Below are 26,309 nucleotides of genomic sequence, written 5' to 3' on the forward strand. Positions count from 1 at the left end.
AATGTTTCTCCTGGTCTGCTGCTGTTCTTCCCGCTTCTGGGAAACACCCTCCCTCCCTCTCTCCCTCCCTCCCACTGGGGGCCAGCCAGAGTCCTGGGTTCCAGGCCAGATTTTGCTCCTCACTGGTCCTTGGGTCAGTTCTGTGCCCTCTTTAGGCTTGCTTTCTCCCTCTTTTAGGGTTAGAGAGTTGGCCTGGCTGGCTCCTGTTCTTGGTTGGTTTTCAGGGTTTAGTGAGGGCCCCCTGTAGAGGATGGTGCTTGATACCCCTTAGAGCTTTGCTCTTGGGTCCCCTTGTGCCTGTGATGCCTGGACAGCCATGAACCTTGAACCTCACAACCACTCTGGGAGCTTTTGGGTTTTGTCCTCTTCTGATGGCAGCTGGAGAAACTGATGTCCAAAAAGGGGACACAATCCGCCCAGGCCCCACAGCTTTGTGTGTGTGTGTAGGGGGGAGTCAGTCTCCAGACTCCCCAGAAGCCAGTCTCCAGACTCCCCAGCTCAGGCACATTGTCCTGCATCCTGAGGTCACATTCCTGGTGGGGGCTGGTTTGCTAGCCAGAGTCAGAGATCTTGGGGAACTGGAGGGAAGCTGTGGGTTTCCTTACTCCCCAGCCTCCCGGCTCTGTCCCTGGCCTGGGACCGTGAAGTGAGACAGCTGGAAGCCCCCATGCCCCTGTCTTTGGAAAGCTCTGTTTGGAAGCACCTTGAGATGGCTCCAGACAGGAAAGCCAGTAGTCGGTTGGCCCTGGAACAAGGAGTGTGAAAGCAAAGCCGGTGTTATGCAGTTGAGTCCGCCTCAGGTGAAAGCAGAGTCCAGCTGCAGTGACTCAACAACAGCCCGCTGCTTAGCAGCCTGCCACTTCACAGTTTGCGTCACCAGGGACTCCAGGCCCAGGTAGGAGGGAGGGCTTTCATTGTGCAGTGGTGTGCAAAGACGCGGACCTGAGTTAGTGAGAGGAGAGCAGGCACTTAGTGTGGCAAATCGAGCCTCACCTTGGGGATGATCTTTGAGGATTTGGGTGTGTAGAGGTCAGGGCCTGAGAGTTGAGAGCTCCCATCCTGAAACTACTAGATCCTTTGGACTGCCCCAGTCCCAAGCTGCTCATGCAGGGAAGTGTATGGGAGGGGATGCAGGCTAAGCATGTGGGCACGTGGCACACATTGGAAACCCCTATGTGAACTGATACTGAGTCCCTGGGCTCTGGTTTCAGGGTGAGGCACTCCCGTTGGCAGACTCCTGAATGCCCACTCTGCCCTGGTGGAGCTGGGCCTCTCCCTGGTGGAGGGGGGCTGAGGCAGCGGGGGCTTCATCTCTGTGGGAACCGAAGCCTTGGCTGCTGAGGAGCCTGCTTATTGTCTGGCCTTGGACAGCCCCACTGACATCTGGCTTCAGTGACCAGCTGCTGGCTCAGGGCTGAGCTCCGTCTCCCAGTGCAGTGGGGAAAACAGAGCTGGAGAGGAATGGGGCCTGAGCCCTGAGAGAGAGGTGAAAGACACCTGGAAGGTTATGGCCTCTCAAACTCCTCCTTCCATCACCCTCAGGTCAGTTCTAGCTCTGAGCCATCCTGTAGGGCAAAGTAGAACTGTACCCTCGGGTTTCATAAGCTGTACATCTTTGTAGGAGCAGACAGCCTCATCTTTCTCCCTTGGAGCAGCTGGGGGATTCAAACTGCTAAGGTTGTGGTTAACTGCCTAGCAAAGAACTCACTATACTACTAGGGCTCTTCCCTCTCCTGTAGAATCTGATCATTGAAAAGACTCCAAGACCATCCACACTTTAAAAAAAAAAGCATGTGTGTGGAGGGGGTGCTGGTTTAGAGGAATTCTGAGCCAAGCCTGGGCATGCCAGACGGGCTGCCAACCTCAAGGCCAGCGTTTCTGAGCTGTTCTCTCTGTCCTAGAGAGCCACCATGAGCTGGAGTCAGCTTGATGGCAGTGAGTGCGTGGCATTACCCCGCGCCTGGGATCAGGATCTCAAGGGGAGGCTGAGCCGCGCAGCCATACAGTTCCTATTTGAGGAGAGCACCGAGGGACAAAGCAAACAGCCTCATTTGCTGCTCAGACAGCACTGGGGCCCTTGCCCTGCTCCAGACCCCAGCCCTGGCCTGGCAGCTGCAGCCCCTGCTGGCTGAGGTGGCCTGGTTTGGAGGAGCACCAGCCTGCTCCATGGAATCCTCATCACCATGGCTGGTGATGCTGAAGGGTCCGTGGCTACGTCCAGAGGCCATTTGCTGGAACCAGGCACTTTCTCTGGTCTGGCCCTGCAGGATGAGACCCTGCCCTGGGGCATCCTGGAGCAGGCACTTGGGGAAAGGATTTCCCAATCCTTTGTGTTACATCGTCTTGAACACGGTCAAGGCCTGGAAGGAGAAGGAGCAGGCTAAGGTCTCAGGCACCTATACTAACTGTTCTTCCACACAGGGCGCCCCCTTAAACCATCATGGCATGGATTTATGACCATTTAACAAATCAAAGGAGGGGCTCTACGGAGACTGGGCAGCCCTAGTTGCCTCCCTGGAGCAGCAGGAAAGCACACTGTGTGGGCTGGGAAGAGTAAGGCGGGAGCTGACTCAAAAAATGTCCTTCGGAGCAATTCTGAGTGTCTGAGCTCAAGAACGTAATCAAAATGGGAGCTTCAGCTGTTGATGTCAGGTGCCATCAAGTCAGTACCAACCCCAGTGACCCCATCCACCCCCAGGAGAACAAAACGCTGCCTGGTCCTGAGCCAAACGGCTTTGCCAGTCCACCTCATTGAGGGTCTTCCTCATTCTCGCTGACCCTCCTCTTGACTAAGCAAGATGTCCTCCAGGCACTGGTCTCTCCTGACATGTCCAAAGTATGCGAGACCCAAGTCACACCTCTAAGCATTCGGACTGGACTTGTGAGACCGGTGTCTTTGCTCTCTGACAGCCATGGTGCTCTTGCAGTTCAAGTGCAGTCCTCAGGCACTGTCCAGCTTGTCCGTGCATGTGAGGTAGATGGCAGTCCCCTGGCTTGGGTCAGGTACTCCTTAGTCCTCAAAGTGACATCTTGCTCATCGACACTTTAAAGAGCTCTTGTCCTGCTGACTGGCCAATGCAGTACCTCCTTTGGTTTCTTGACTGCTGCTTCCATGCCCACTCATTGCCATCCGCAACTGTGCATCTAAGAAAAATGAAGTCCTTGACAGCTTCAGTTTTGTTTTTCTGTTCCCCTTTGTTCATCATGATGTTATCAATTGGTCCCTCTCTGGGGGCTTTAGCAGTAACTCAGAAGTAATTCAAACCAGGTAATTCAGACTCATGGTGACCCCATTAAAAAGCCAAACCCACTTTCTGAAGCAGTTGTATAGTAAAGGAAAGTTGGGAGCGTGTCCAGGTGCCCGTCACCTGACTTTTCAGGTCAGTGTCTCACGGCAGTCGGTGTTAAATAGTGGGAGTCAGACAATTAGCCTGGTTCACACTGTTGGCTAAACCAGAGACTTTGTGAGTTCACCGTTTCCAGTAGTACCTCTCTTCAGGATCTTGTCTAGGGTCTCAGCAGGCTGTGACAGTGTCCTCTAATCTGTGACAGGTCCGTAGTCTATCTTCATCTCTCTGGTGGGTGGTCCCCAGCCTGGACACTGCACACTTCGTCTCTCAAGAGTCTGTGGGCTGGCCTGGTGTTTGCCTATGATTGACCTGGGGTCATGCACTTTGGGCAGAAATACCCACAGAGTCGCCTTGTGCCTTCTCTCTGGTTCGTCCTGGGCTTCATGGTGTTGACTGGTCACATCGATCACTCATCCAAGTGGTTTCCGCTGGTTTTCTCCGCCTTGGAGTTAACTTTGGGAGCCCTTGGGTGGGGGAACTCTCTTGTTCAGCTGCCAAACCAAAGGTGGGAGGAAACCATTTCACCAGAAAGACCTGGCAGTCTACTTCCAAACTGAGTCACTGAGATCCGACACCGACATGCAGAGGGTGTCCCTGAGTCTGACTCCGTTCCACAGCAACTGGTGTTGGTGTGAAAACAGGGTGACTTTTGTCGTGGATGGAGGTTTATAAAACATCAGTTTTCCATTCACCGATCCTGACACACCTTGTTTCATGTCCTTGATTGCAGTCCCCACCATGTGACCTCACTCATCTCACTTCCCCCTGTGTTTCTGGTTTCCCCTGCTCCTCTTCTGGCCTGTCCTGTTTTTGGATTCTTTGTCTTAGAGCAAAGGCTGCCTTTGTGAACTCAAATGGTTGATTGTTCTAAGGAGTCTGTAGGTGCTCTTCACCTGTTTGGCTAAAAATTAAGTCATGGGCTCCGTTTCCGGTCTGAAGCAGGGGTGGAATCCAAAGCTTGAACCGACTGTGTTGGTTGGCATCGGCGCATGCAAGCATAGCTAGTAGTCCAGGTTGAATTCATTCTCTCCCTGCTGAGTGGCTGCCTGGGCAAGGGGAACCTGGAAAGTACCTGGGAACCCCACAGAGTGGCTGCCTGGGCAAGGGGAACCTGGAAAGTACCTGGGAACCATTCTTTCTGCTTGGCTGTGCTGTGACTTACGCTCGCCTCTGTCCCCCAGTGCCTCCCTCCTCAGCGGTCCTGCCAGCAGCCCTGGGAGTATCCCCACCAGTGTGTCCGTGCCTGTGCAGATGCCAAAGCCCAGCAGGGTCCAGCAGGCCCTCGCAGGTAGGTGCCTCACACCCAGGCTCAGGGACAAGGCCTCCAGGATTTGGTTTGGGGTAGGGGAGCATGCATGGGGGTGGCAGGTAGGGAGCTCTGTTACCATTTGTTCCCCCAGAAACCTAAGGGGCATCCTGTGGAGCAAACCATCTCCTGGTGAAGGCTCAGTGGCAGGACGTGTCTCATGTTATTGTTAAGAGTCGCTTCTCTGTCTTCGTCTGCTCTGGGGATTCAGAACCATCTAGATGTTTAAGAAGTTGCTTTTCTGTCTGTCCAGTTAGGTCATTTGTTAGGCAAACACCTTGGGAGTCTGGTTAAAGTTCCTTTGACAGGCTGGAAGGAGCCGGTGACTCAGGAGAAATCAAAACTGCAAGGGGGCTTCAAAAAGTTCCTGGAAAGGACGTCATTGACTATCTCTGTGAACTTTTTGAAACCCCTCCTATGTGCACCGTGGGAGGGCGGTGAATAGTGTGGAAACCTCGTATCACTAAAAGACTGCAAAAAGAGTCAGAGCATCAGCTTGTGTCTGGGGAGTCCCGAGGGCCTGGAAGGGACCAGACTGAAGCAGAGAGGCCAGTGTGGAGCCGGCTGAGGCCTGCACTAGGGTTTTGGGGGTGAGAGGCTGGGGTTAAGAATTCAAAGGTTAAAGCTCCTTCTGACTTGGTGACCAGGGTTGGTTGAGTGAGGAGGAGGAGGAGGAGGTGTGGGCTGCTGGTGTACAGCTCCGGCTGGCAGTGCCGTTGTAATAGCGATGACGAGGAAGCACCAGGGGCCTTTCCTGTATGGTAACTTACTTTATCCCTGCCATAGCTCTGTGATATGGTGGGTTCCATCACTCCCTTTGGACGTTTGAGGAAAGTGTGTTGCAGTAGTGTAAACTCGCCCACGACCAGGTGAAATGCACTTGGCAAAGCGGGTTCTATGGCGCTGACATTCTGACCTCAGGACCCGGGTTCCAGCAGACCTCAGTAGAGGGGATGGAGGGTGGGGGTGGGGGTGGGGAAGAAGCTCTGGCCAACAGCACGACACAGGAGCTGGTATTCGAGGACGAGCCCACACAGGAAGAGGAAAAGCTACAGAGATGGTGAAGACAGAGGGCACAGAGGAGACACTAGCCTGGCCTGTGCTCACTCTTCCAGTGCCCCGTTCCTTCACCTTTGTTTTAAAGGCATTGTTGACTGTTTGGTCGCCTTTACATGCCGTTCTGAAGGGGAGAGAGAGAGAGTGCACGTGTACTACCATCAAGTGGATCCCAACTCATAGGGACCCTGAAGGGTAAAGTAGACCTGCCCCCCTGAGTTCCCAAGACTTTTGCATCTTTAGAAGAGTAGACGTCCTCATCCTGGTGTCACAGAACAGCTGGTGGATTCGAACCGCTGGCCCAGTGGTTAAGCAGCTCAAAGCATAACCCTCTACACCACCAGAGCTCTCCTCCAGGAGCACAGGACTTCGTTATTCATTATCTTTTGAGCTACTTTGTTACTAAGCTAAGAGGTGACATTGGGTTGGTTGGGGTCCTGGGTTTGAAGTGCGCCCCGGCAGTCGTCGTCTCCAGGCGCCCTCCATACGCAGCCAGTCCAGTGGGTCTGGTGTTGGCTTGCTTGGTAGGAATTGGAGCTTCCAGTCCACTGCTGCTCCCCTCCTCTAGTGAGGCCCAGATAGAACCGTGAGTAGCCGTAGCTCCGTCATCTAGTTCTTCCGGCCATGACCCATGTAGACTATTGGTCCAAAGACTAGTTTTCTTCTGAGTCTGTGGTTTCCTTCATTACCTTTTGCTCGGAGTGGATGGAGATCAATAGTTGTTACTTTTAAGACCCATACACTACTTGATAAATGAGGATGTAAAATATAACTAACTGAATTATATGATGCCAGCTGACCACGATGTCCCGCAAAACCTGATCCTTCAAACCCAGAGAGCCAGTCTTATGAAGAATCCATAACTGTGCCCCTTAATCTATTTTATTATTTATATGAATTTATATGCCTATAGTCACCTAGACACATGCACACATCTCTACATATTTCTACACATCTCTGCTATAGTATATGTACCATAATTCTGAAACGACAGCAAAATAACCCAAATTTATATATGCAGGTACATATATGCCACAGCAGTTTCATGTGTCCTTTTCAGTAATGGCGTTTATCACGGCTAAGTTGCTTGGTCTCTGCCTTCAAAGTGGTGGACCCTTTCTAGGCTGGTCCTCAGCTTGAACTTAGGATCGGTCCTGGGGCTGTGGTCAACTCTTCTAACACCCACCTTACTGATGGAAGGGGCCCTGCGGGAGGCCCAGTGCTTAAGCAGTTGGCTTCTAACCAAAAGTTTGGTGGCTTGATGGTACCAGCTGTTCTGTGGGCCTAGGACGTGGCAATCTGCTTCCACAAAGACTTAGAGCATTGGAGACTGTCTGGGCCACTCCGTTTGCCTTGCTTGTGTGGTGAGTCGGAAGTGATGTGATGGCAACCAGGTGTCAGGGTAGACCAGCCCCTAACACATCATCACGGGTCCGGTAGGTATAATTGTACAGGGATAATAAGTAAAAATTATGGTAAAGTCATAGAGAGCATGAAAGAGATTGAAATAATGGAGTCAGACATATTTCATGGTAGCACGCTCACCTCACCTTCGCTCAGTGGGCTACATGGAGAGAAAGAGAGAGAGAGCACGCGGGAGGGCAAGAGAGGGGAGGGAGAGGAGGGACAAGGAAAGGGAACAGGGGAGTGAGGATGGGGGAGAGAGGATGGGAAGAGTGGACGAGAGGCCAAGGGTGGTCTTTATTGCTAACCAAGGCTTATATTTCTTTGGGGGGAGTGCAAGCCCACTAATTACAGGTAAAGACATGCGTCACAGGAAGAGGTTATACAGCAATGAGGGGGAACAATCTAGGGATATACACGCAATAGGAAGGGGAGGGATTGGGGATATACATGTGACAAGAAGGACAGATCCTAGATTCAGTATGGCAGCCTAACTTTGGATGTCACTGAGCAGGTTTGACCTGTTCTCTGGATCTCCATAGAAACCATTATCACTAGGGTGTAAATCTCATCTACAAGGACCAGACTGATGGCTGCAAACCTTTAGGTAGAAGTAGCCCATTGTCCTTAATGTCAGGGAGTGGGTCTTACTTGTGGTGGGACCAGACAGTGGTCTGGCAACTGACTGCCTTCAGGGAGGCTCTCTCAGCATCTGACCTCCCACCGTGTGCTGGCAAACAGCCTCTAATGTTTGGCATGTCTTTGGGGGAAAGTCTCTTTATAATCCTACAACTAGGCTGCCATGGTTTGAGGAGAGGTTGCCTTCCAGGAGCCTGGGCCCAAGACCCAGTTCTCTGAGCCCAATTCGTACCTTTGTGGGCCTGCTGGGAAGGTGGTAGCTAAGGAGCACTCAGAGTCCGGGGGCTGGGAGGTATTGGGGAAGCAGCCCAGGCCTACGGTCTCTGAGGAAAGAGGTACCTGGTTCCATTTTCCCTCGCGTTGCCTGCCTGTCATTCTGTACCTGACCTCAGCTCCACATTTGCACCCAGGAGCAGCCTGGTGGTGGCATTGCTGCTGCTGCGACTAAGTCCTCAGTGTGGCCCGGCCCACACCTGCTACCCAGGCTGTTGGTGCCTGCATGGCTGTCCCTGGGCTGGCTGCACTCACTGGGGGGTGAGGGGGGGGCTCTTGTTTTTCCTGTGGAGGCCAGAGAGAACTGACTTGGCTGGCTGCCAGGCTCCTTGCCCTTCTCTGTCAGCTGCTGGTGGGGGCAGCACTGCCCTGGGGAAATAGGCTCTGTGAGGAGCTCCATTTCTCGGAGGGTGGGGCCTGCTTTGGGGCTAAACTGCATGATGATGAGTGGATGGTTGGGGCAAGTCATGGTGTGTGGGTAGCAGGGTAGGCAGAGGGCGTGGCCACGAGGCCCCTGGGTAATCAGTATGGGGAGAGGGTCCCATGGGTGTGTGGAGCATCGGCTATCTCTGAAGGCCAGATAGAGCACTCTTAAGCCCTGGAGGAGGAATGTGACCAGGAGGGGGCCCCTGAGGGAGGAAAAGGGCGGATGAGCTCCTGATGGCTGCTCAGCCCTGGGCTCCACGCTGTCTGTGGGGCTGTTCCTCCAGGGCAGCTCTTTGGCTCCTCTGCTGACAGGGCACTTTGCTGGAAGACGCCACTCTCAACTCTGCAGGGGGCTTTCTGGAGTGGCATTCTGTCCCCTGTCCATTGACGCCGTGGCCCTGCCCCGCTGCATGTCCTGAACGCTGCTGATGACTTGCTTGTACCGACACCTGGGGCCTTTAGGCCAAGGCTCCGCCAAGCGCCAGGCAGATGGCAGGCTCCAGCGTTCCCAGCCTGCGGTTCAGCCCCGCTGGCAAAGCTTGGCCCTGGCAACCTAGAGTGGCCTACGTCCTCAGGGAGCTGTGTCGGGCCTGGTGGCCTCACCAACTGCCTCCTTGGACTTGGCTGGGTTTGTGAATGTCACCTGCTGAACAACCCCTCTAATGTTTGTCCCCCTCTGCATGTCTGATCTCGCACCCGTGTAGGCATGACGAGTATTCTGATGTCAGCCATTGGACTCCCTGTGTGTCTTAGCCGCGCACCCCAGCCCGCCAGCCCTCCCGCCTCCCGTCTGACCTCTAAAAGCCACAGCTCAGTTAAGAGATTGAGGAAAATGTCCATGAAAGGTAGTTGCTGCTCACAGCACTCTGCAGCCTCTGCTCAGCCTCTTCCACATCTTGCTGCCTCTGAGCTCCCTCGCCAGTTGTCCTTCCTTGGGCCCACGCCTTTCTCTCTCTCTGTGGCCTCGGTCAGCAGTGGGCCCTTCAGCCCCTTCTTCCTGCCTTCCACTGCCGCTGGGCTGGCCCGGCCCACTTCACACCCAGGTGCAGGCTTCCTCTTCCAGGTGCAGGCTTCCTCTTCCTGGCATAGCTTGGACAGTCACCAAGGTGTCAGCCTGGCCACTGTCTGCACATGGGAGAGGCAGCTCTGTCCCTTCCACTGGGGCCAGTGTATCTCACTGGGACGAGAAAGGCTCATCCTCCTGGCCTCACCTGCCAGCCCTCTCTGACCTCCAGCTGGAGGCCCTTTGAGGGCATCCTTGCTGACCAGGGCCAAGAGCTAGCAATTACTCTCCGTGCTACCTGAGGAGGGCATGGCCTTGGCACTGAATGGGATGTTGGGGCATGCAAGCCTGTCTTGGCTCCAGCAGAGACTCAAGTTGCCAAGCTGGTGCCCCGTGCATCCCCCTCCCTCTCCCCGCCCCCTCCCCCCAGCAGGTTGGTTGTGTAAACCAACATACGTGCTGGCATTGAGGTGATTCTGACTCAGCAACCCTGTGAGTAATTACATACAGAGTAAGAAATGCCCCCTCCCCCTCTGGCAGACCCTGGCCCCCAGTGACGACCTCTCCTCTTCTTTCCCTGTGGGCACCGGCTTCTCTGACATCCACCCTGTCTGCAATGGAGGAGGGGGCTCAGGACGGACAGCTTTCACTCAGCCAGCCATTGGGGTGGTCCTCGTGCTCCTGGCCCCAGTCCAGGGCGCTGCCCAGAGGTTAGGACAGGACCTCTGGCAGGCAGGCAGGTGGCTCCCTGTGGCCCCCGAGTTGTCCAGGAAGAACACAGGCTAGCAGTTCTTTCATGGAGCAGTTGGCAGTAACCCAGCTGACCCCTTCAGAGAAAGTGGCTAGTGGGAGGTACCTCCAGTGCTTACCAGTGACTGAGCCGGCCATCATCGCAGGGCCCGACCAGCCTGGGCAGATAGGGCCCTGCACTGTGCTCTGTAGCCAGTCCAGGCTTTCCCAATGCTTCTCTTAGAGCTGCCCAGTTAGCAGGATGGCCACCCAGTCCCAGTGGTCAGTGGGTGGTGGTCTGGCTTCTCAGCGCCGTGACTAGGGTTAGGGTACTGGGAGCGTGTGCGTGTATGGATGTCCTTTGTGGCTGCCTTTCAGGTAGTGACCGCTCAGATCTATGGGGCCATCGCAGCCTTGGTGTAAGAACCTTGTGTCCCCTTCATAGAGGAGGGAATGGACACCACAAGGCGACAGAATTGGGTCATGCAGGAAAGCCAGCATCATCTCCAGGTTCCCCACCCAGCCTCCACCCTGCTGCTATATGGGCCACCTCTCCTTGCAGCCCATACCTGGGAGTCAGCTATGGGTCTGGGGTCCAGCGGAAGCCCCCTGGGCTGGGAGTGGGAGGAGCTGCTGTGTAGACTTGCTTCCGTAGGGCTGTGCTGCTGGCCTGGGACCTCCTGCTCCTGCATGAGCTTCACTGCCCTCCTTATGATTCTGCCGCTGCCCCACTGTGCTCATTTCCTGTCTCACTAAAGGGATGGAGGGGGTCCTTCCACATTGGGGGCCAGGGAGAACCCTACCTGGCTTAGGACTCACCCAGCTCCGTGCTCATGTGCACAGAGGAAGAGGGCATTCCGGGGGTGGGGGTGAGGGTGGGATGCTGGGGGGGGGCGCCTGGGATCCTGAGGTGGGGGGGACATCAGAATGCACTTTCTTGGCCACTTCCCAGAATCCCTCAATTTAGGAAGGGAACAGCGTGTGGCTGAGAATCCATAGTCTGCAAAGACAGGGCAGGGGTCTTTCCAACAGCAAAGACAGACTGCGGCGTTTAGCGGGCCCACTTACACGGAAGCTGAAGGAGGGCCTTATTCTGATGGGCAGGTGCCCTGACCTTCAGAATAAGTCCAGCCCTTCGGTGTGGAATTCAAGAGCCTTCAGGAGCTGGACATCCCACCTGCCAGTACCACCATCCTCCGGCTAGTTCCTCTGAGAGGCGTGGCTGGGCGGTTGGCATCAGGGTGCCTGTGCACTGGCGCCCTGAACTCGTTTGGCTCCTCCAGCTGACATCTCTGGCTGAGGCTTTCATACATGAATGGTGGACGTTCAAGAGATGCTGCTGCCAGGACCCGTTCTACTCGATCCCGACTCAGCAGTGGCTCTTCCCCCAGAGAGCTGTACCTGCTGGAGGTCCTGGGCCTGGCTGCCTGCAGGCTGCAGCTCCACAGCCAGTGCAGCTCTGAGCTGAGTGGGGCTTGCGCCTACCCCATTCCACAGCTTTGGGCTGCCCTGAGCCCCCATGGGATGAATGCGGCCTCAGCTCGGGAACATCTGGCCTGCTGCACAGCTGCCCTCTTGCCCGCTCACTCTCCAGGCGTGTCTCCTGCATCTTGGACCTCTGCCCTGTCTGGGCTCTGGTCTGGCCTTCCCGGTGGGTGCTCCTGGAGATGGCACTCACCTCTCCTCTCTCCTAGGAGGGCCCCCAAAGCCAGAGCCGGAGCAGGTGATAAAGCACTACACCGAGGAGCTGAAGTCTCCCCCAGATGAGGTAGGTGTCCATATGGGAAGGCAGCCCTGCGCTCGGGGAGAGAATTCCCAAGATCCCTTGGGGGTCAGGACCATGCCTCCTGAGACTTGTAGTCCAGCCTTAGTGTTTGCACAGGCAGCTGGCTCTGTGTAGTAACCCTCCCTGTGTCTAGGACTGCGGCTGAGCAGGCCTGGGAGGGGCCCTGCCCCCTACAGACACAGACTTAGGTGGAATCACCCTGGGTTGGTGGGCCCACTGCCACGCCTACCCAACTTTGGGCTGTTGAAGAGTACTGGTTGCAGTTCCTAACTCAGCAGGCCTTGTGGACCCCGGGGCAGCTTCAGAACCCCAGCCCCTCTCTCCTGAGTGCCCACTCCCTTGAGAATGCAGCATCCTGGAGCATTGGTAGGGGCGTAGATGCGAGGAGAATCAGACAGCACAGAAGCTAGGGCTCTGCACTGGCCTGTCTCCTGAGAAGAGCCGGGGCAGCTAGGGGCGGCATGCAGAGGCTGAAGTCCTCGAGTTCCTCTCTCCCTCCTCACCCTCTGGCCCTCTGCCCACCAAGCACTGCTCCGTCTGGTGCCTCCACCCCCTAGACATGACCAGCACGCAGAAGTGAGCGTGGTGGTCTTCCTGCGTCAAGCCTTCATCAGGACCATGGGACACACAGAATGAAGGCCAGCTCCTGGGAGTGGCAGGCTCTGGTTCTCTTCCCCTCCCGTCTCTCCCTACACCTCAGTCATGCCCACCTGCTCTGTGCTTGTCCCTTCTTCGGAGCATCCAGCTTTCTCCTGTGTCCGGAACAGTAGCCCCATGCTTGCCCACTTTGTCGCAGGGTGGGGAAGCCCGTTTCCCCTGCTGTTCCCACCTGCTCTGTACTGCATCCCCCACCAGGCTGTGTCACTTTCTTTGCTGCTGCAGTGAAGTCCTGGGGGACATCTGTGCTGACTCTGGAGTGAATGCTGCTGGAATCCTGGTGCCGCCGTGGCAGGTGAAGTCTCTTCCCCCGAGGCGGTGCCAGTGAGCGCACCTGTGTGGTCTCCCTCTAGGACTGCATCATCTGCATGGAGAAGCTCTCTGTGGCGTCCGGCTATGGCGATGTTACTGACAGCAAGGTCATCGGACCCGTGGCTGTGGGCCGCCTCACCAAGTGCAGCCACGCCTTCCACCGGCTCTGCCTGCTGGCCATGTACTGCAATGGAAACCAGGTGCCTGCGCTGGGGCTGTCCCCATGTTGTCTGCACAGCCTGGCCCTGTAGAAAGCTGGGCGTCAGCCACAGGGAGGGCCATCGGTGGGATCACCCCTCTGGCAAAAGCCAGTCGGCCATGGAGCTGGCCTGAAACCCTTTCTCCAGGTCCAGCTGGCTCTCCGACCTGCTCCCATCCTCAGGAACAGAACCAGCTGGCTGGTCACCCCAGCCCTCTAGAGTCAGGGCCTCCTGAGCAGTAGAGCCCCCTCCTGGCCTCTGATCACCTGCCCCAGTGCTTCCTCTCCGAGAGGGGAGCGTGTCTCAGGACATGTGTCTAAGATCTGGCGTCCCCTAGGGTGAGGAGTCAGACTGCGGAGCCCAGGGAATTTAACCTCATGGAAAGGGTCCACTCAGGCCCCACAGCCAATACTGGGCCATTCTCCCTTTGGTGCAAGGCAGCGGGCCTGGGCAGCACTTCTGGCAAGCTGTGGGCCCTCTGCAGTGTCCCTGGGATGCCTGTGCCAAGCAGAGCCTCGTCGGTGAGATCTGTACAGGTCCTCTCAGGCTTCGGATGCTTTTGCACACACCTCACCAGATCCTGCCTGACCTTAACCCTTGCTGGGGATCACATAGCAAGCGTTTGATGCAAAATCCATCTTGACAGAATCTGGCAGGGGCGTTTCCGGGAGGGGGACCTGGCAGTGGCCCTGTGGCCGACCCATGCCCTGCCTCTCCCTCGAGACTGACTTCCCCGTGTTCTCAGAGCTCACCAGCTCAGTCTGTTGCCCTCTTACCTTGTTTCAGGACGGGAGTTTGCAGTGTCCTTCCTGCAAAACAATCTACGGAGAGAAAACAGGGACTCAGCCCCGCGGGAAGATGGAGGTGTTCCGCTTCCAGGTGTCTCTTCCTGGCCACGAGGACTGTGGGACAATACTGATAGTTTACAACATTCCTCATGGCATCCAGGTAAGGAGGACCCCAGCACAATAGCCTCGACCCTGACACATCTGGGCTTGGGCTCCCAGGTCCCCTTAAGACCTGGGTTGGGAGGGCCAGGTAGTGTAGGACAGGGATAGGGACAGGCTCATAGGGATGTGGGAACAGATGGCACCAGCCCTTTCCTGAACCAAAGAAAACTTCCTGGAAGAGGTGACATCTTAGCTGGACTTGTATTGGGCAAAAGACTTAAGTTGATCAGGACATGTGTTGTGTTGAGTGGCCAGATAACTAGGGAGCCCATGTGTGTGGGAGGCATTGAGGGGCCCTCCCAGGTGGCGGAGCACGGGGCTAGCAGGACCATGGAGGGCCGGCGGAGTTCCCTTTTTCATGGAGTCGTGTGGTGAGAAGACACCCAGCAGCAGCACACATACAATTCAGCAGTTCCCACACGTGCACTTTCGTAGCGATGACGACAGCCTTGAGCCTTGACACGTGCTCCTCCACCTCTGCCTTACTCCACCCCCGCTGGTTCCCATCTAACTTCTCAAGGTGTCAGTCCCTCTGCCCTCGGCTGAATTCCAGCTCCTAGTGATAGTTCCAAAAGCTGGTGTTTTTGTCCACTTTTTGCAAGAGACTCAGGTGGGCTGGACCTTCTGTTGAAGTCTTCCTGTTGCCTCACCTTCTGTGATAGCTCCTTCTTCCCTGGTCAGAGTTAGATCAGAAAGTCCCTCATCTCTCATAACAACACTGCACACAATGTGCTGTGGTCAGTCTGTCCTTCAGGGGGCACAGCACCCCAACCCCCAACCCCAACGGTTCTTACTGCCTCTTCTGTTTCCCACACACAGCAAATCCCCTTCAGAGCAGTGTTACCCTCAGAACGGCCTGGAGTTGTCTTCCTGCCCTGTGGGCGCTGCTTGCATCTGAATTGGCATTCAGGGGAAGCTCAGGCAGACTTGCCTCTGTTTCAGGAAGCTGTGGGACACCCCCACCCCACCCTACTCCACCCCAACCAAGTCTGTTGATTTCAGACTTGAAACCGGTAACCAGTAGTAACCAGGTAGCTATGTGTGTATCCTCCCCTCAAGATGACTGCTTCCTAGACCACAGTCGCCTCAGCCGGCAGTCCTGGGCATCCCCTGTAAGGGAGCAGGCAGGCCCACACAGATGCACAAGAGCCTTGCTGCAGAGACCTGAGCTCTGGGGTGGTGCCCGAGACCAGGAGTCTCCTGTGGGAGTAGACGCCGCTGCACAGGCCTTCTTGAGCGTCTGCGGCAGGGAGGCGCTGGCACACTACAGGTGAACCCCTGGGGAAGTCTGAGCGCAGGCTGACTGTGGGAATGGCCACCCCTAAAGACTCCTGCGGCGGGGCACAGAGCCGCCTCTGGTTGTGGTTGTCAGCACTGACTGGAAGGGGAGCAGACAGACCAGAGCTGCCTCCCTGCTGGGTCCATCCTGTTGGTTTCAGCTCGGAGCTCTGGCGTGGGCAGGAAGACAGGGAGGGCGGGAGCTGTGTGAGCAGACTCCAGACACAACCCTCCTCTTCTTCTGTAGCAGCGGTTCTCAACCTGTGGGTCATGACCCCTTTGGGGATCAAATGATCCTTTTCACAGGGGTCGCCTAGTTCATCACAGTAGCAAAATGACAGTTCTGAAGTAGCAACGAAAATACTGTTATGGTTGGGGGTCACCACCACATGAGAAGCTGTCTGAAAGGGTCGCAGCGTTAGGAAGGTGGAGAAGCACTGGTCTGTAGCAATGGCAGTAGGCTTCCGACCAACAGCATCTTGGTGGTGGGTACTGCCTTGTTGATTGCTGGTCAAAGCTGGGGGTGCTTTCTTTGTGCCCGCAGCGGCTGTAGTGACTAGGGAAGCCCGCTCCTGTTCTTGAGCCACTGCCCCTGTTCACAATAGCCAGTGGCCCAGGGGGGCTGGGGCAGGCATGGGCGTGGGGGAAAGCCATTGCCCTGCCTTTTGTAACATTCGGAGTTGTTGATTTTGCCTGTCTGCAGTCACCTGTTGCTTTCCTCTGCCCTCTTCCACACCCTTCCCACCCCACCCTCCCTCTGGCTCCCAGTCTCTCAGAGCTGAGCCCTGAGCCCTTGTTGGAGTGGAGTGGGGGAGCCCAGAGTAGTGGGTGGCTCTCAGAGTCAGGATCCCTGTGGTCCAGTGACAAACCCAGACGGACTGGGTGGGCAGTCTGGATGTCAGCAACAGAGGAGCCTTGGACCTCCATTCTCCTTCCTGGGGCCCAGGTTGATCTCATAGCCTGGGACAGGGTTGGAGAAGACGTGAGGCTACAGGACCAGGAACCTGTACCTGCCCAGGTACCTGTTCTGCCGAGTCACATGCCTCCCCCACCCCCTTTACTCCACTTCTCTCCAAGGCTCCACGCCACAGTGAGCACATGTCAGGCAGGGCTAGAGCCCACGTGGGAGATGTCCCCATGTCATGTGACAGAGGGTCAGGAACCTGAGCTACCCACCATCCCCACGCCTCATCCTTTTTTTTTTTTTTTTGCTGCTGCGTATTCCCATGTCCCTGCGTGTTCTGTGTCTGTGTCATGGAGAGGGGGAGCATCACCCACCACCCAGGAAGACCCCCATAGGCCCAACAGCCGGTGTCCAGGAGAAGTGGCCCCAGTCTCTGGAGGGCTTACTCCCAGGCACTCCTGGCGGGGTGGTTGTGAGTGGAAGTGACGTTTCCGTGGGGTCCTGCAGGGGCTGGGGTTTCATATGGGAGCTGGTTTGGTCCCATTCAGTAAGAATGGACCCCATTCAGGCAGACGGGCTGTTACTGGTGTCTGGCGCCCCTACGGCCAGGCCCAAGCAAGCCCTCTTTAGCCCCGCTCATCCCTGCTCTTTGTGCTTTTTCTGCAGGGCCCTGAGCACCCCAACCCTGGAAAGCCATTCACTGCCAGGGGTTTTCCCCGCCAGTGCTACCTTCCTGACAGCACCCAGGGCCGCAAGGTAAGGCCCGCCCCGGAGACTCCTGGGAGCTTGTTTCTGTTGGTGGGTCAGAATGGACCCCTCTCTCTGGGAAGGTGTCGAGTGCAGAGCAGGCTGGGGTGTGGGAAGAGCCTTGCCAAGGCTGCCCTCTGTGGGGTGACAGAGGAGAACCCGCTGTGCTGGGGCCCTCGCCCTCCTGCATCTTGCCCTGGCGCTTGTTGCCGGGCACCCTGGGAGCTGGGACACCGGCGGTGTTGGCTCCCCTCACCGCAGCCGTCTCCCTTCTGGAGGCTGAGCCAGACTAGGACTCGGGCGTGTGCAGGGGTCGTGCTCACGCTGAGCTTGAGGAAGGGCCTTCTGTGTCTCCCTCCCCTTCTTGGTTTCTTGACTTTCTTTGGAGGGTAGGGGGGCAGGGTTCTTCTTGGCCTTGAGTGTCGCCGTCACCGTTTTCCCGTTTTGCCTGTGGTTCTTCCCCCTTCGATCAGGAGCCCTTGGGTGGACTGGCACCCGCCCTGCTGTGGTCTGGCCTCTGGGGACTTCATCTTTAGGGGCCAGTCCCCGGACTTGACCAGGGCCTCTAGTGAGGAGACTCTCCCAGCAGCCCCATGGGTGGGGGAGCCTCCATGCTCTCAGCCAGTGAGAATTGCGTGATGTGATGGAAGATGGGGGGCAAGATGGAGGTTATCTGAGAAGTGAAGTCTGCACCTGGAGCTTCCCTCCTGGAGGGTCCTAGAAGCCAGCTGAGGGGTGGAGTCTGAGATGGCAGGGACTAAAGCCTGGAGGTGGGAGCGGGGACCAAGGAGCAGGGGGAGGGTTATTCTAAGTGGCTGTGTGAAGCTAGGGTGGGGGGATTGCGGGGTGTCCACAAGTGCAGGCTGAGCGCACAGTAAGAATAGGAGGGGCTGGGGAGACCGGGATTCCACAAGGGAGTGCATCCAAGATGGACCCTGGAGGGCCTGGCTTTGTGCCTGAGAGACTGGGTTCAGGGCGTGCAAGGCAGGGACAGAGTGGGTGGAACACAACCTTGTCTCTAGCAGGTTGAGTATTATGAGCCTCTATTGGGCTGTTGGGTAGGCAGGTCTAGTTCCTGGGGTTTGGTGGGGGAGCCTAGAGCCAGAGGTTGGACTCCCCCCACGACCCACAGTGTTGAGTGTGATGAGGCCACTGGGGTTGCACCCATGGAGAGAAGGCCAGAAGCCCCCCTCCCTCCCCTGCACACGGCTGGCAGGGCATTTGGTTGGGGGCATCCTCATCCCCGGGGAAACATGAGTTAGGAAGTAGGGTCGGGGTAGGTGGCTGCAGGCAGACTGCATCTCCTCCCCAGTCCCGGGATGACAAGAAGAGAGCTCAGGCTGGACTCCTCGCCACTCTTGTCCCCCGCTGGCAGGTCCTGGAGCTCCTGAAGGTGGCCTGGAAGAGGCGGCTCATCTTCACTGTGGGGACGTCTAGCACCACGGGCGAGACAGACACTGTAGTCTGGAACGAGATCCACCACAAGACGGAGATGGACCGCAACATGACAGGCCACGGCTACCCTGACCCCAACTACTTGCAGAACGTGCTGGCCGAGCTGGCTGCCCAGGGTGTGACCGAGGACTGTCTGGAGCAGCAGTGACCACCAGCCTGAGCTGCCCTGCCCCGCCCTGCCAGGCCTCCTCCAACGGCCCCCTATGCCCCCACCGCTGTCTGGGATAGCGGGCAGGAAGGTGCCTTCCCGAGAGGCTGGGGTGTGAGTTCTGGTACTGGGCGTGCCCCTAGATGCCCGGTTGCACCTGTCTGTCAGTCTCCTCTTCTCGTCCCCCCCTGAGCAGGAGTCTGTGAGGGAATCGGGCAACCCTGGGGAGTTCTACTTGAAGCCAGGGCATAAGATGGAGCTACCTCACTGCATGGGGCCCCTCTGCCCTCCAGAGGGCTGCTTTGGGCCCCCAGTGCCTGGGACCTGGCACAGGGTAAATGGAGATTGTCCCATCTCCCCCAGTGTGGGCAGGGCATCTGGGTCAGCTTCTCATACCTCATATTTTCTGTTTGCAATAAATGCCCAATAGCCAAAGCCAACAGACCTTGGTGTGTGTATCAGTGGAGGGGAGGGTGTGCGTGCATGAGAGGAGAGAGCATGGGCCCCCACGTGGGAAGGCCAGCACACACTGTGGGGCCGGGAAGCACTTACTGCCCTGCTGCAGACTGCTCTGAGCAAGGGGGTTTCCCTGGCTGCCCATTTCCCACCTGCTAAGTGAAGAGGCTATGGCTGGGAGGACAGACCACCTTGTCCATGAGCAAGTGCAGCCCCACTACCCCATTCTCCTTCCCGGGTTCAGACCAGCAACTCTGCCCCCTGAGCTGCCCCACCCTGGTGCAGCACCCCTGGCAATCTGGTTTAGAGCAATGTTCCCTCTGGGCAGGTGGGGAACATGATGTGACCACAGGCTAGCTCGGTGATGAGGGCCTACTAACAGGACCCCTCGCCGAGACGCCTGGCCACCACAGGGAGGGCCCAGCCCTACTCTGCTGAGGAGAGGGACGAGGGGCAGGGAGGTGGCTTGGCTTCTGGCCCTTACGTTAAACACGTACACATGTTACATAGTGGGGGGCGGGCAGGGCAAACAGCTCCAGCCTCCAACACTCACGAGACACACTCAAGAGACACACACATTTTATTTCATATCATGTTGGTATAAATGTATTGAGTAGCCAAGAAGGGTCTGTACCCTTCTGGAGGCAATCTTTCCATCTCTAGCCCTTCCTCAAAGAATTCTTTGCTTTTCAATTTACACCACAGCAAAGCAGCAGTTTGGGCAACCTTGAGACTCCCAACACGGTCCTTTAAAATGTTGTCTGCGTTTGGGGAACCAAAGGAAGTCCAGAGGGGCAAGGTCACGGCTGGAGGGTGGTGGTCAGTTTCTCAGGGAAAGTCTCGGGCAGGACAGTCCTTACCTGAGCCATGCATGTGGAAGGAAGAGCGCCCTGGGAAAAGTCACTTCTATGTCAAGAAGGAGGCCCGTGCAGCGCAGCGCAAGCCACGGTCCGATGCTGGCCGGGCCTCTTCAAAAACGATCTAACCAGGGCGTCCTTCGTTCCCTGTTGAGCATTTGTGCTCTCCCACAAAGTGATGTTCATTGCTGCATTCTCCTCTTCAGGTCAGCCAGGGTTGATGATGGAAACTTGGGATTCACCAGCCACACCCGCGTGCCTTCCCCTCTGTGCACTGCATCCCTGAGAGCTAACTGGTCACATGCCCTCGTTCTTAGGCTGAATGAGGAACAAGACAAGGAAAATAGGAGGCCTGTCTAATCTTTACCACTTACTGCGTCGACACGAACAGTTGGCAGCCTAGCATGAAGAGCAACCAGCCCCTTTTACAGGTTTTGACTCTGAAGATGTGATGACGGGAGCTATTAACTTATCACACACCGTCTCCTGAGCCAGCCCATCTGCAGCCCTCGTAACGCCGTGTAGAGCACTGGTTTTCTTCACCTTCCTGAACCAACCTGGTCTCCACCAATCACTACTGTCAGTAAGGATAATAAAAATTTAATCAAGGCAGTCAAACATCTTACAGTTGGAAGCGTTTTTGCATCTCATCAAGTCTCCCTCCTCCTTCTCGTAACTATCACCTTGTACCTGAAAATGACCGCTTTAACCTTTACTCTCTCAGCCTTTAGTGTCACAATTGAACTAAATCCCCTTACCCTTACCCTAAAATATTTTCATTCATCCACAGCCTACAAATTCTCAACTAGGCCACTTTCCATCAAGTGTTCATTGTACCGACCCGCAGATAAGTCTACCAACAAGCCCAGAACTCGCCGCCTCTTCTCTTGACCTCATTTAGCTAGAGAAAGGCTAACCTAGAAATATTTCCTACTCCCATGTATTAGCAGCATCTTCAATCTCTAGCCAAAAAGGAATAGTACCATTTTATTTTCTATCCTTTTTATTTTCCCTGTCATTATTTAACACCCCTGAGTAATTTCCATTACTATAAATAACTTATAAACAAGCACCAACGAGCCAAAGCTATTATTTTTTTAAAAAACACTTTATTAGGGGCTCATAAAACTCATCACAATCCATGCATATACATACATCAATTGTATAAAGCACATCTGTACATTCCCTGCCCCAATCATTCTCAAAGCATTTGCTCTCCACTTAAGCCCTTTGCATCAGGTCCTCTTTTTTTTTTCCCCTCCCTCCCCGCTCCCCACTCCCGCCTCCCTCATGTGCCCTTGGTAATTTATACATCGTTATTTTGTCATATCTTGCCCTATCCGGAGTCTCCCTCCACCCCCTTCTCTGCTGTCCCTCTCCCAGGGAGGAGGTCACATGTGGATCCTTGTAATCAGTTCCCCCTTTCCAACCCACTCAACCTCCAATCTCCCAGCATCGTCCCTCACACCCTTAGTCCTGAAGGTATCATCCACCCTGGGTTCCCTGTGCCTCCAGTCCCCATATGTACCAGTGTACAGCCTCTGCCCTATCCAGTCCTGCAAGGTAGAATTTGGATCATGGTAGTTGGGGGGAGGAAGCATCCAGGATCTGGGGGAAAGCTGTGTTCTTCATCGGTACTACCTCGCACCCTAACCCATCTCCTCTCCTAAACCCTTCTATGAGGGGATCTCCATTGGCTGACACTTGGGCCTTGGGTCTCCACTCTGCACTTCCCCCTTCATTCAATATGGTGTATGTATATATATATATATATATACACACACACATACATATATACACATACACATATCTTTTTTTTTTTTTTTGCATGATGTCTTATACCTGGTCCCTTTGGCACCTCGTGATGGCACTGGCCGGTGTGCTTCCATGTGGGCTTTTTTGCTTCTGAGCTAGATGGCCGCTTGTTCATCTTCAAGCCTTTAAGACCCCAGACACTATCTCTTTTGATAGCCGGGCACCATCAACTTTCTTCACCACATTTGCATATGTACCCATTTGTCTTCAGCGATCCTATCATGGAGGTGTGCAGTCAATGATATGATTTTTTGTTCTTTGATGCCTGGTAACTGATCCCTTCGGGACCACTCGTCACACAGGCTGGGGTGTTCTTCCATGTGGACTTTGTTGCTTCTGAGCTAGATGGCCGCTTGTTTATCTTCAAGCCTTTAAGACCCCAGTCACTATCTCTTTTGATAGCCGGGCACCATCAGCTTTCTTCACCACATTTACTTGTTCACTCCCTTTGGCTCCAGCAGGTGTGTTGGGAGAGTGAGCATCATAGAGTTCCAATTTAATAAAAGAAAGTATTCATGTATTGAGGGAGTGTTTGAGTAGAGGCCCAAGGTCCTTCCACCACCTTAATACTTAACCTATAAATATAGACACATAGATCTATTTCCCCATCCTCCTATATATATTTGCATGTACATGTCTTTGTCTAGACCTCCATAAATGCCCTTTGACTCCTAGCTCTTTCCTCCATCTCCCTTGACTTTCCTCCTGCCCTACTACCATGCTTCGTTGCCACCTGGGCTAGAGAATACCTCTTCTCTAAGCAACCTTACCCTTGATCATTCCCCACCAGGCCTGCCACTCCCCCCTCACTACCATTTTGGGTCCCATGTTGTTCCCTTGTCCCTGTGTTTGTTAACACCACTTCCTTACCCCCCTACCCCCCCACCCCAAGTCCCCCCGGAACTGTCGGTCCCGTTGTTTTTCCTCCAGATAGTTCATCCAGCCTGTCCTATTCAGACAGACCTGTGGAGACACTAACATGCACGAAAACAAGGCAGAGGAAAACAAAGCAACAGTATACAACCAGACAACAAAACAACAAAAACAAACCACTGACAAAGAACAGAAAAAAACAGTTCACAAGAGAAAAGCTTGTAGTTAGGTTCAGGGATCGTTTGCTGGCCCTTAGGAGCGTTTTCCAGTCCAGTCTGTTGGGGCACCACGCCCTGGCCCCAAAGTCCACTTTCAGCATTCCCTGGGGACCTTGCTGCTCCATTCCCTTGCTGTTCCGCTGCACTCCCCCAGTGATTTGCCTCGGTGTGGTGGGATCAGGTCAGGTGCAATTCCCACACTGTGTCTCCGGTGCTGTCCCCTGTATCGCCCTTAGTCACTGAGGGGCATCATTTCTCGTAGTGGGGCCAGCCATGTTATTCTCTCTGTGGACTGGCTGCTCTAATCAGGAACATCATCCTCACGGCCTGGTGGGCCAGGCTGTGCTCCACTCTCTCCTCCTGCCCCTTCTTCTGCTCCCGTGTGCTCTGATCAGATATGTCCATCTCCCGGAGCTGCAGAGTCAATGTCGTCCTTTGGAACAAATTCTTTTGGGGGGAGGGGCAGGAATCCACTTAATTTATGGTGCTGGGGCCAGCCTCCCAGACCTCTCCACTGGTTCCCTACTCCACACCGGGATATTGCATTCACACCTTGCAGCACTGGGTTGAAGTCTGGTCCCACTTTCCCTGTGGAGATATAAACAATACCCTCCCCTTGGGTGGATTAGTGCCCCATGCCCCCCGCTCCCCTTTTCTTCCTTGTATTCATCCTTTTGTTTTCCTTTCCCCCCCTCCTCCACCATTGTCTACCATGTGCATCCCTGGTTTTGGTCTGGTCCAGCCAAAGCTATTATATAGCTTCCCTCATTTTATAAAGTTGAACCCCTATATAATCTTCCCGAACATAAACCAATTTCTTCACTAAATACCATTAAACTTTATAACCCGCATGCCAAATTCTCATTTAATAAAACACCACAAATCAGCCTAAGCAGAAAGCACCTATAACTGCAGCATTTGATACCAGTCTCAGGAGAGTCCTCATCGCTATGCTATCATATAGCCCGAGCACCATTAGTATCCCCCTAAATACCTAGAAACACTATTAATCCCAAAATGAGCCACCAAAATGTTACACAATCCCACACCCTACTCCACTGCCCACAATGAACCTCCAGCCCACCGTCTAGAGGGGAAGGCCTAGAAGCAAAAACAATACTAAATTATGTAAATTTCATCATTATTCCATGGACATAAACCATATAGCCTGTGACATGAAAAACCACTGATGTCACTCCCAACTATAAAAACTTAACCAACCCTCATAGAGCTCCAGAGCCACGCAGCCAAAGGCGATGACACAGAACGTAGAAGCCGGCGCAGCAGTCTTGGGCTGAGGTGCCGAGTTGCCTGCATCCAGGGCAACTAGTGCGTGGGGACAGGACCTCTGCGGTGGGGCTTGGCTGGCCTTTCCTCCCAGGACAGGTTCCCATTGCCTTAACATCTCTTCCTGTTAAGCCTCTGGTATGGTCCTTGTCCTCTAAGATTGCCCCTTGGAGTCACCAGACTCCTCAGAGTTGACCTCTGCCTGAGTTCATCTGAGATCCTGGTGACTGTCCTTAACACGCTCGGGCTGTCTGAACACTGGTTTTCTGTGGGGCTGGGCAGCATTCCCAGGATCGGGTTGGAAGCTTTAGTGATAGGGGAAGATGTCCATCTGAATTTTGTTAAAAATTGGATTTCATCCGTGACCTCAAAACCATTGTTTTCCATGGTGCAGGAAGTACCCACCTTTTTAGAAAGCTTCCTAGCAAGACTGAGACGAGTGTCTTACTGAGAGAATGTGCCTGCAGCCTCCACAGATGGCAGGGATGCATTTCAGCGTATATAATAGTAATTGTACCTTAAGAAGACATCCCCCCCCCTCAAAAAAAAACACATCCCTGTCCAGATCAATCCATAAGTCCGATATTAACCCATATGTCTGATACCAATCTATGAGATACTGGACTTACGGACTTCATCTAGACTGGGTTGGGAATGCTTTCTTAATGTACAAGTACCCTTTCTTTTTTTTAATTAAAAAAAATTTTTTTACCCTTTCTATAAAACTGACAAAATGATGATAATTTATAAATTATCAAGGGTGAGGGAGGGAAGGGGAAAAATGAGCTGATACCAAGGGCTCAAGTAGAAAGCAAATGTTTTGAGAATGATGATGGCAACAAATGTACAAATGTGCTTGACACAGTGGATGGATGGATTGTGATAAGAGTTGTACGAGCCTCCAATAAAATTATTTTAAAAAGATGAAAGACAAAGCAAAAATTAAAAAAACAAACTCAGGTACACATGAGTGTCTATGAATTTGTTTCTCTAGTCTACCCAGACTGACACAGTGACCCAGCAGTGATGACCCTTGATCCCATCCCTGTGCACACATCGGATGCCCTGCTGTAACCGACAGAATGTGAAGTGTTGTCTTGGGCCCTACTGTACATTTAAGAATGGATGTTTGTAATACAGAAAGAAACATAAGCGGTTCATCTCTAGTTCTCCCCCCTCAGCTGTTCCTCTCTCAGCTGTGAGGTCAGAAGCCTGCCAGAGCCGCTCTTCCGTCTTTGTGAGGCCCAGCATCCTGTACCGCCGGAAGTGAAGCAACACATTTGAATAAATAAACATGTCTCGCTCCTACCGATTCCTAGTGGCCCTACAGCACAGAGTAGAACTGGCCCCCTGGGTGTCAGAGACACCTATACAGGAGTAGAAAGCCCGGTCTTTCTCCCGTGGGCTGTAACTCCATACAGGAGTAGAAAGCCCAGTCTTTTCCCATGGACTGTAACTCCATACAGGAGTAGAAAGCCTGGTCTTTCTCCCGTGGACTGTAATTCCATACAGGAGTAGAAAGCCTGTTCTTTTCCCGTGCACTGTAACTCCATACAGGAGTAGAAAGCCCGGTCTTTTCCCGTGGACTGTAACTCCAGCCACCAGGGCTCCTCTGAGCAGGATACAAAGGAGCAACAAGCACATGAAAAAATGCTCAGCATCATTAGGCATGAGGGACACGCAAGCTCGGGCCACAGTGAGATGCCACTTCCTACCCATCGTGGGCAGCTGCCTATCGAGTGGGTTCCAGCAGCTGGGAGCCTGCACATGCTAGAAGGAGACTGCCCATCCTGTGCCGTTGTCTCGGGCTCAGTCCTCAGAGCAGCCAACCCAGTGAAACTCGCCACAATTTCATCACAATCCCCTTCACTTCCTGCGCGTGCGGCCTGTACGGGGCACAGGCCTCCAGCCTTTCTGACACTGCCAGCGAGTCCAGGCAGACCCAACGGCGATGCTGGACGGAACAGAACCGAGCCCTCGGGTTCCAAACAGCCTTTCCCAGAGGAGGCAGCCTCCTCTTCTGCCTTCGGAGAGACAGGTGTGTTTGAACTGCTGATCTGATATAAGCAGCCGAAGGTGGCGCCCACGATGTCGCCAGGGCCGCTCCTGCATGCCACCAAACCCGCTGCCTGCCGGTCGGTGCCGACTCACAGTGACCCTGTGTTGTGGTGCGGGCCGTG

The 26,309-nt window shown here is 54.6% G+C and overlaps 1 protein-coding gene across 5 annotated transcripts in view; it reads left to right on the top strand.

Moving 5' to 3' along the window:
• The window catches only part of DTX2 (deltex E3 ubiquitin ligase 2), a 38,855-nt gene extending 19,797 nt beyond the window's left edge, over window positions 1-19,058 (top strand). For 4 of the 5 annotated variants that reach the window (XM_075564894.1, XM_075564893.1, XM_075564892.1 and 1 more), the window contains 7 exons: window positions 4,532-4,638; window positions 9,159-9,299; window positions 11,881-11,954; window positions 12,983-13,141; window positions 13,928-14,089; window positions 16,940-17,029; window positions 18,396-19,058. In XM_075564894.1, coding sequence (XP_075421009.1) covers window positions 4,532-4,638; window positions 9,159-9,299; window positions 11,881-11,954; window positions 12,983-13,141; window positions 13,928-14,089; window positions 16,940-17,029; window positions 18,396-18,623 — 961 coding nt within the window. In that variant the 3' untranslated portion in view covers window positions 18,624-19,058. The remainder of the gene's footprint in view (window positions 1-4,531; window positions 4,639-9,158; window positions 9,300-11,880; window positions 11,955-12,982; window positions 13,142-13,927; window positions 14,090-16,939; window positions 17,030-18,395) is intronic. The other variant, XM_075564895.1, reaches the window with a different exon arrangement.
• The last annotated feature ends 7,251 nt before the right edge of the window (window positions 19,059-26,309 follow it).

The sequence above is a fragment of the Tenrec ecaudatus genome, chromosome 12 (assembly GCF_050624435.1).
Source record: "Tenrec ecaudatus isolate mTenEca1 chromosome 12, mTenEca1.hap1, whole genome shotgun sequence".
Taxonomy (NCBI): domain Eukaryota; kingdom Metazoa; phylum Chordata; class Mammalia; order Afrosoricida; family Tenrecidae; genus Tenrec; species Tenrec ecaudatus.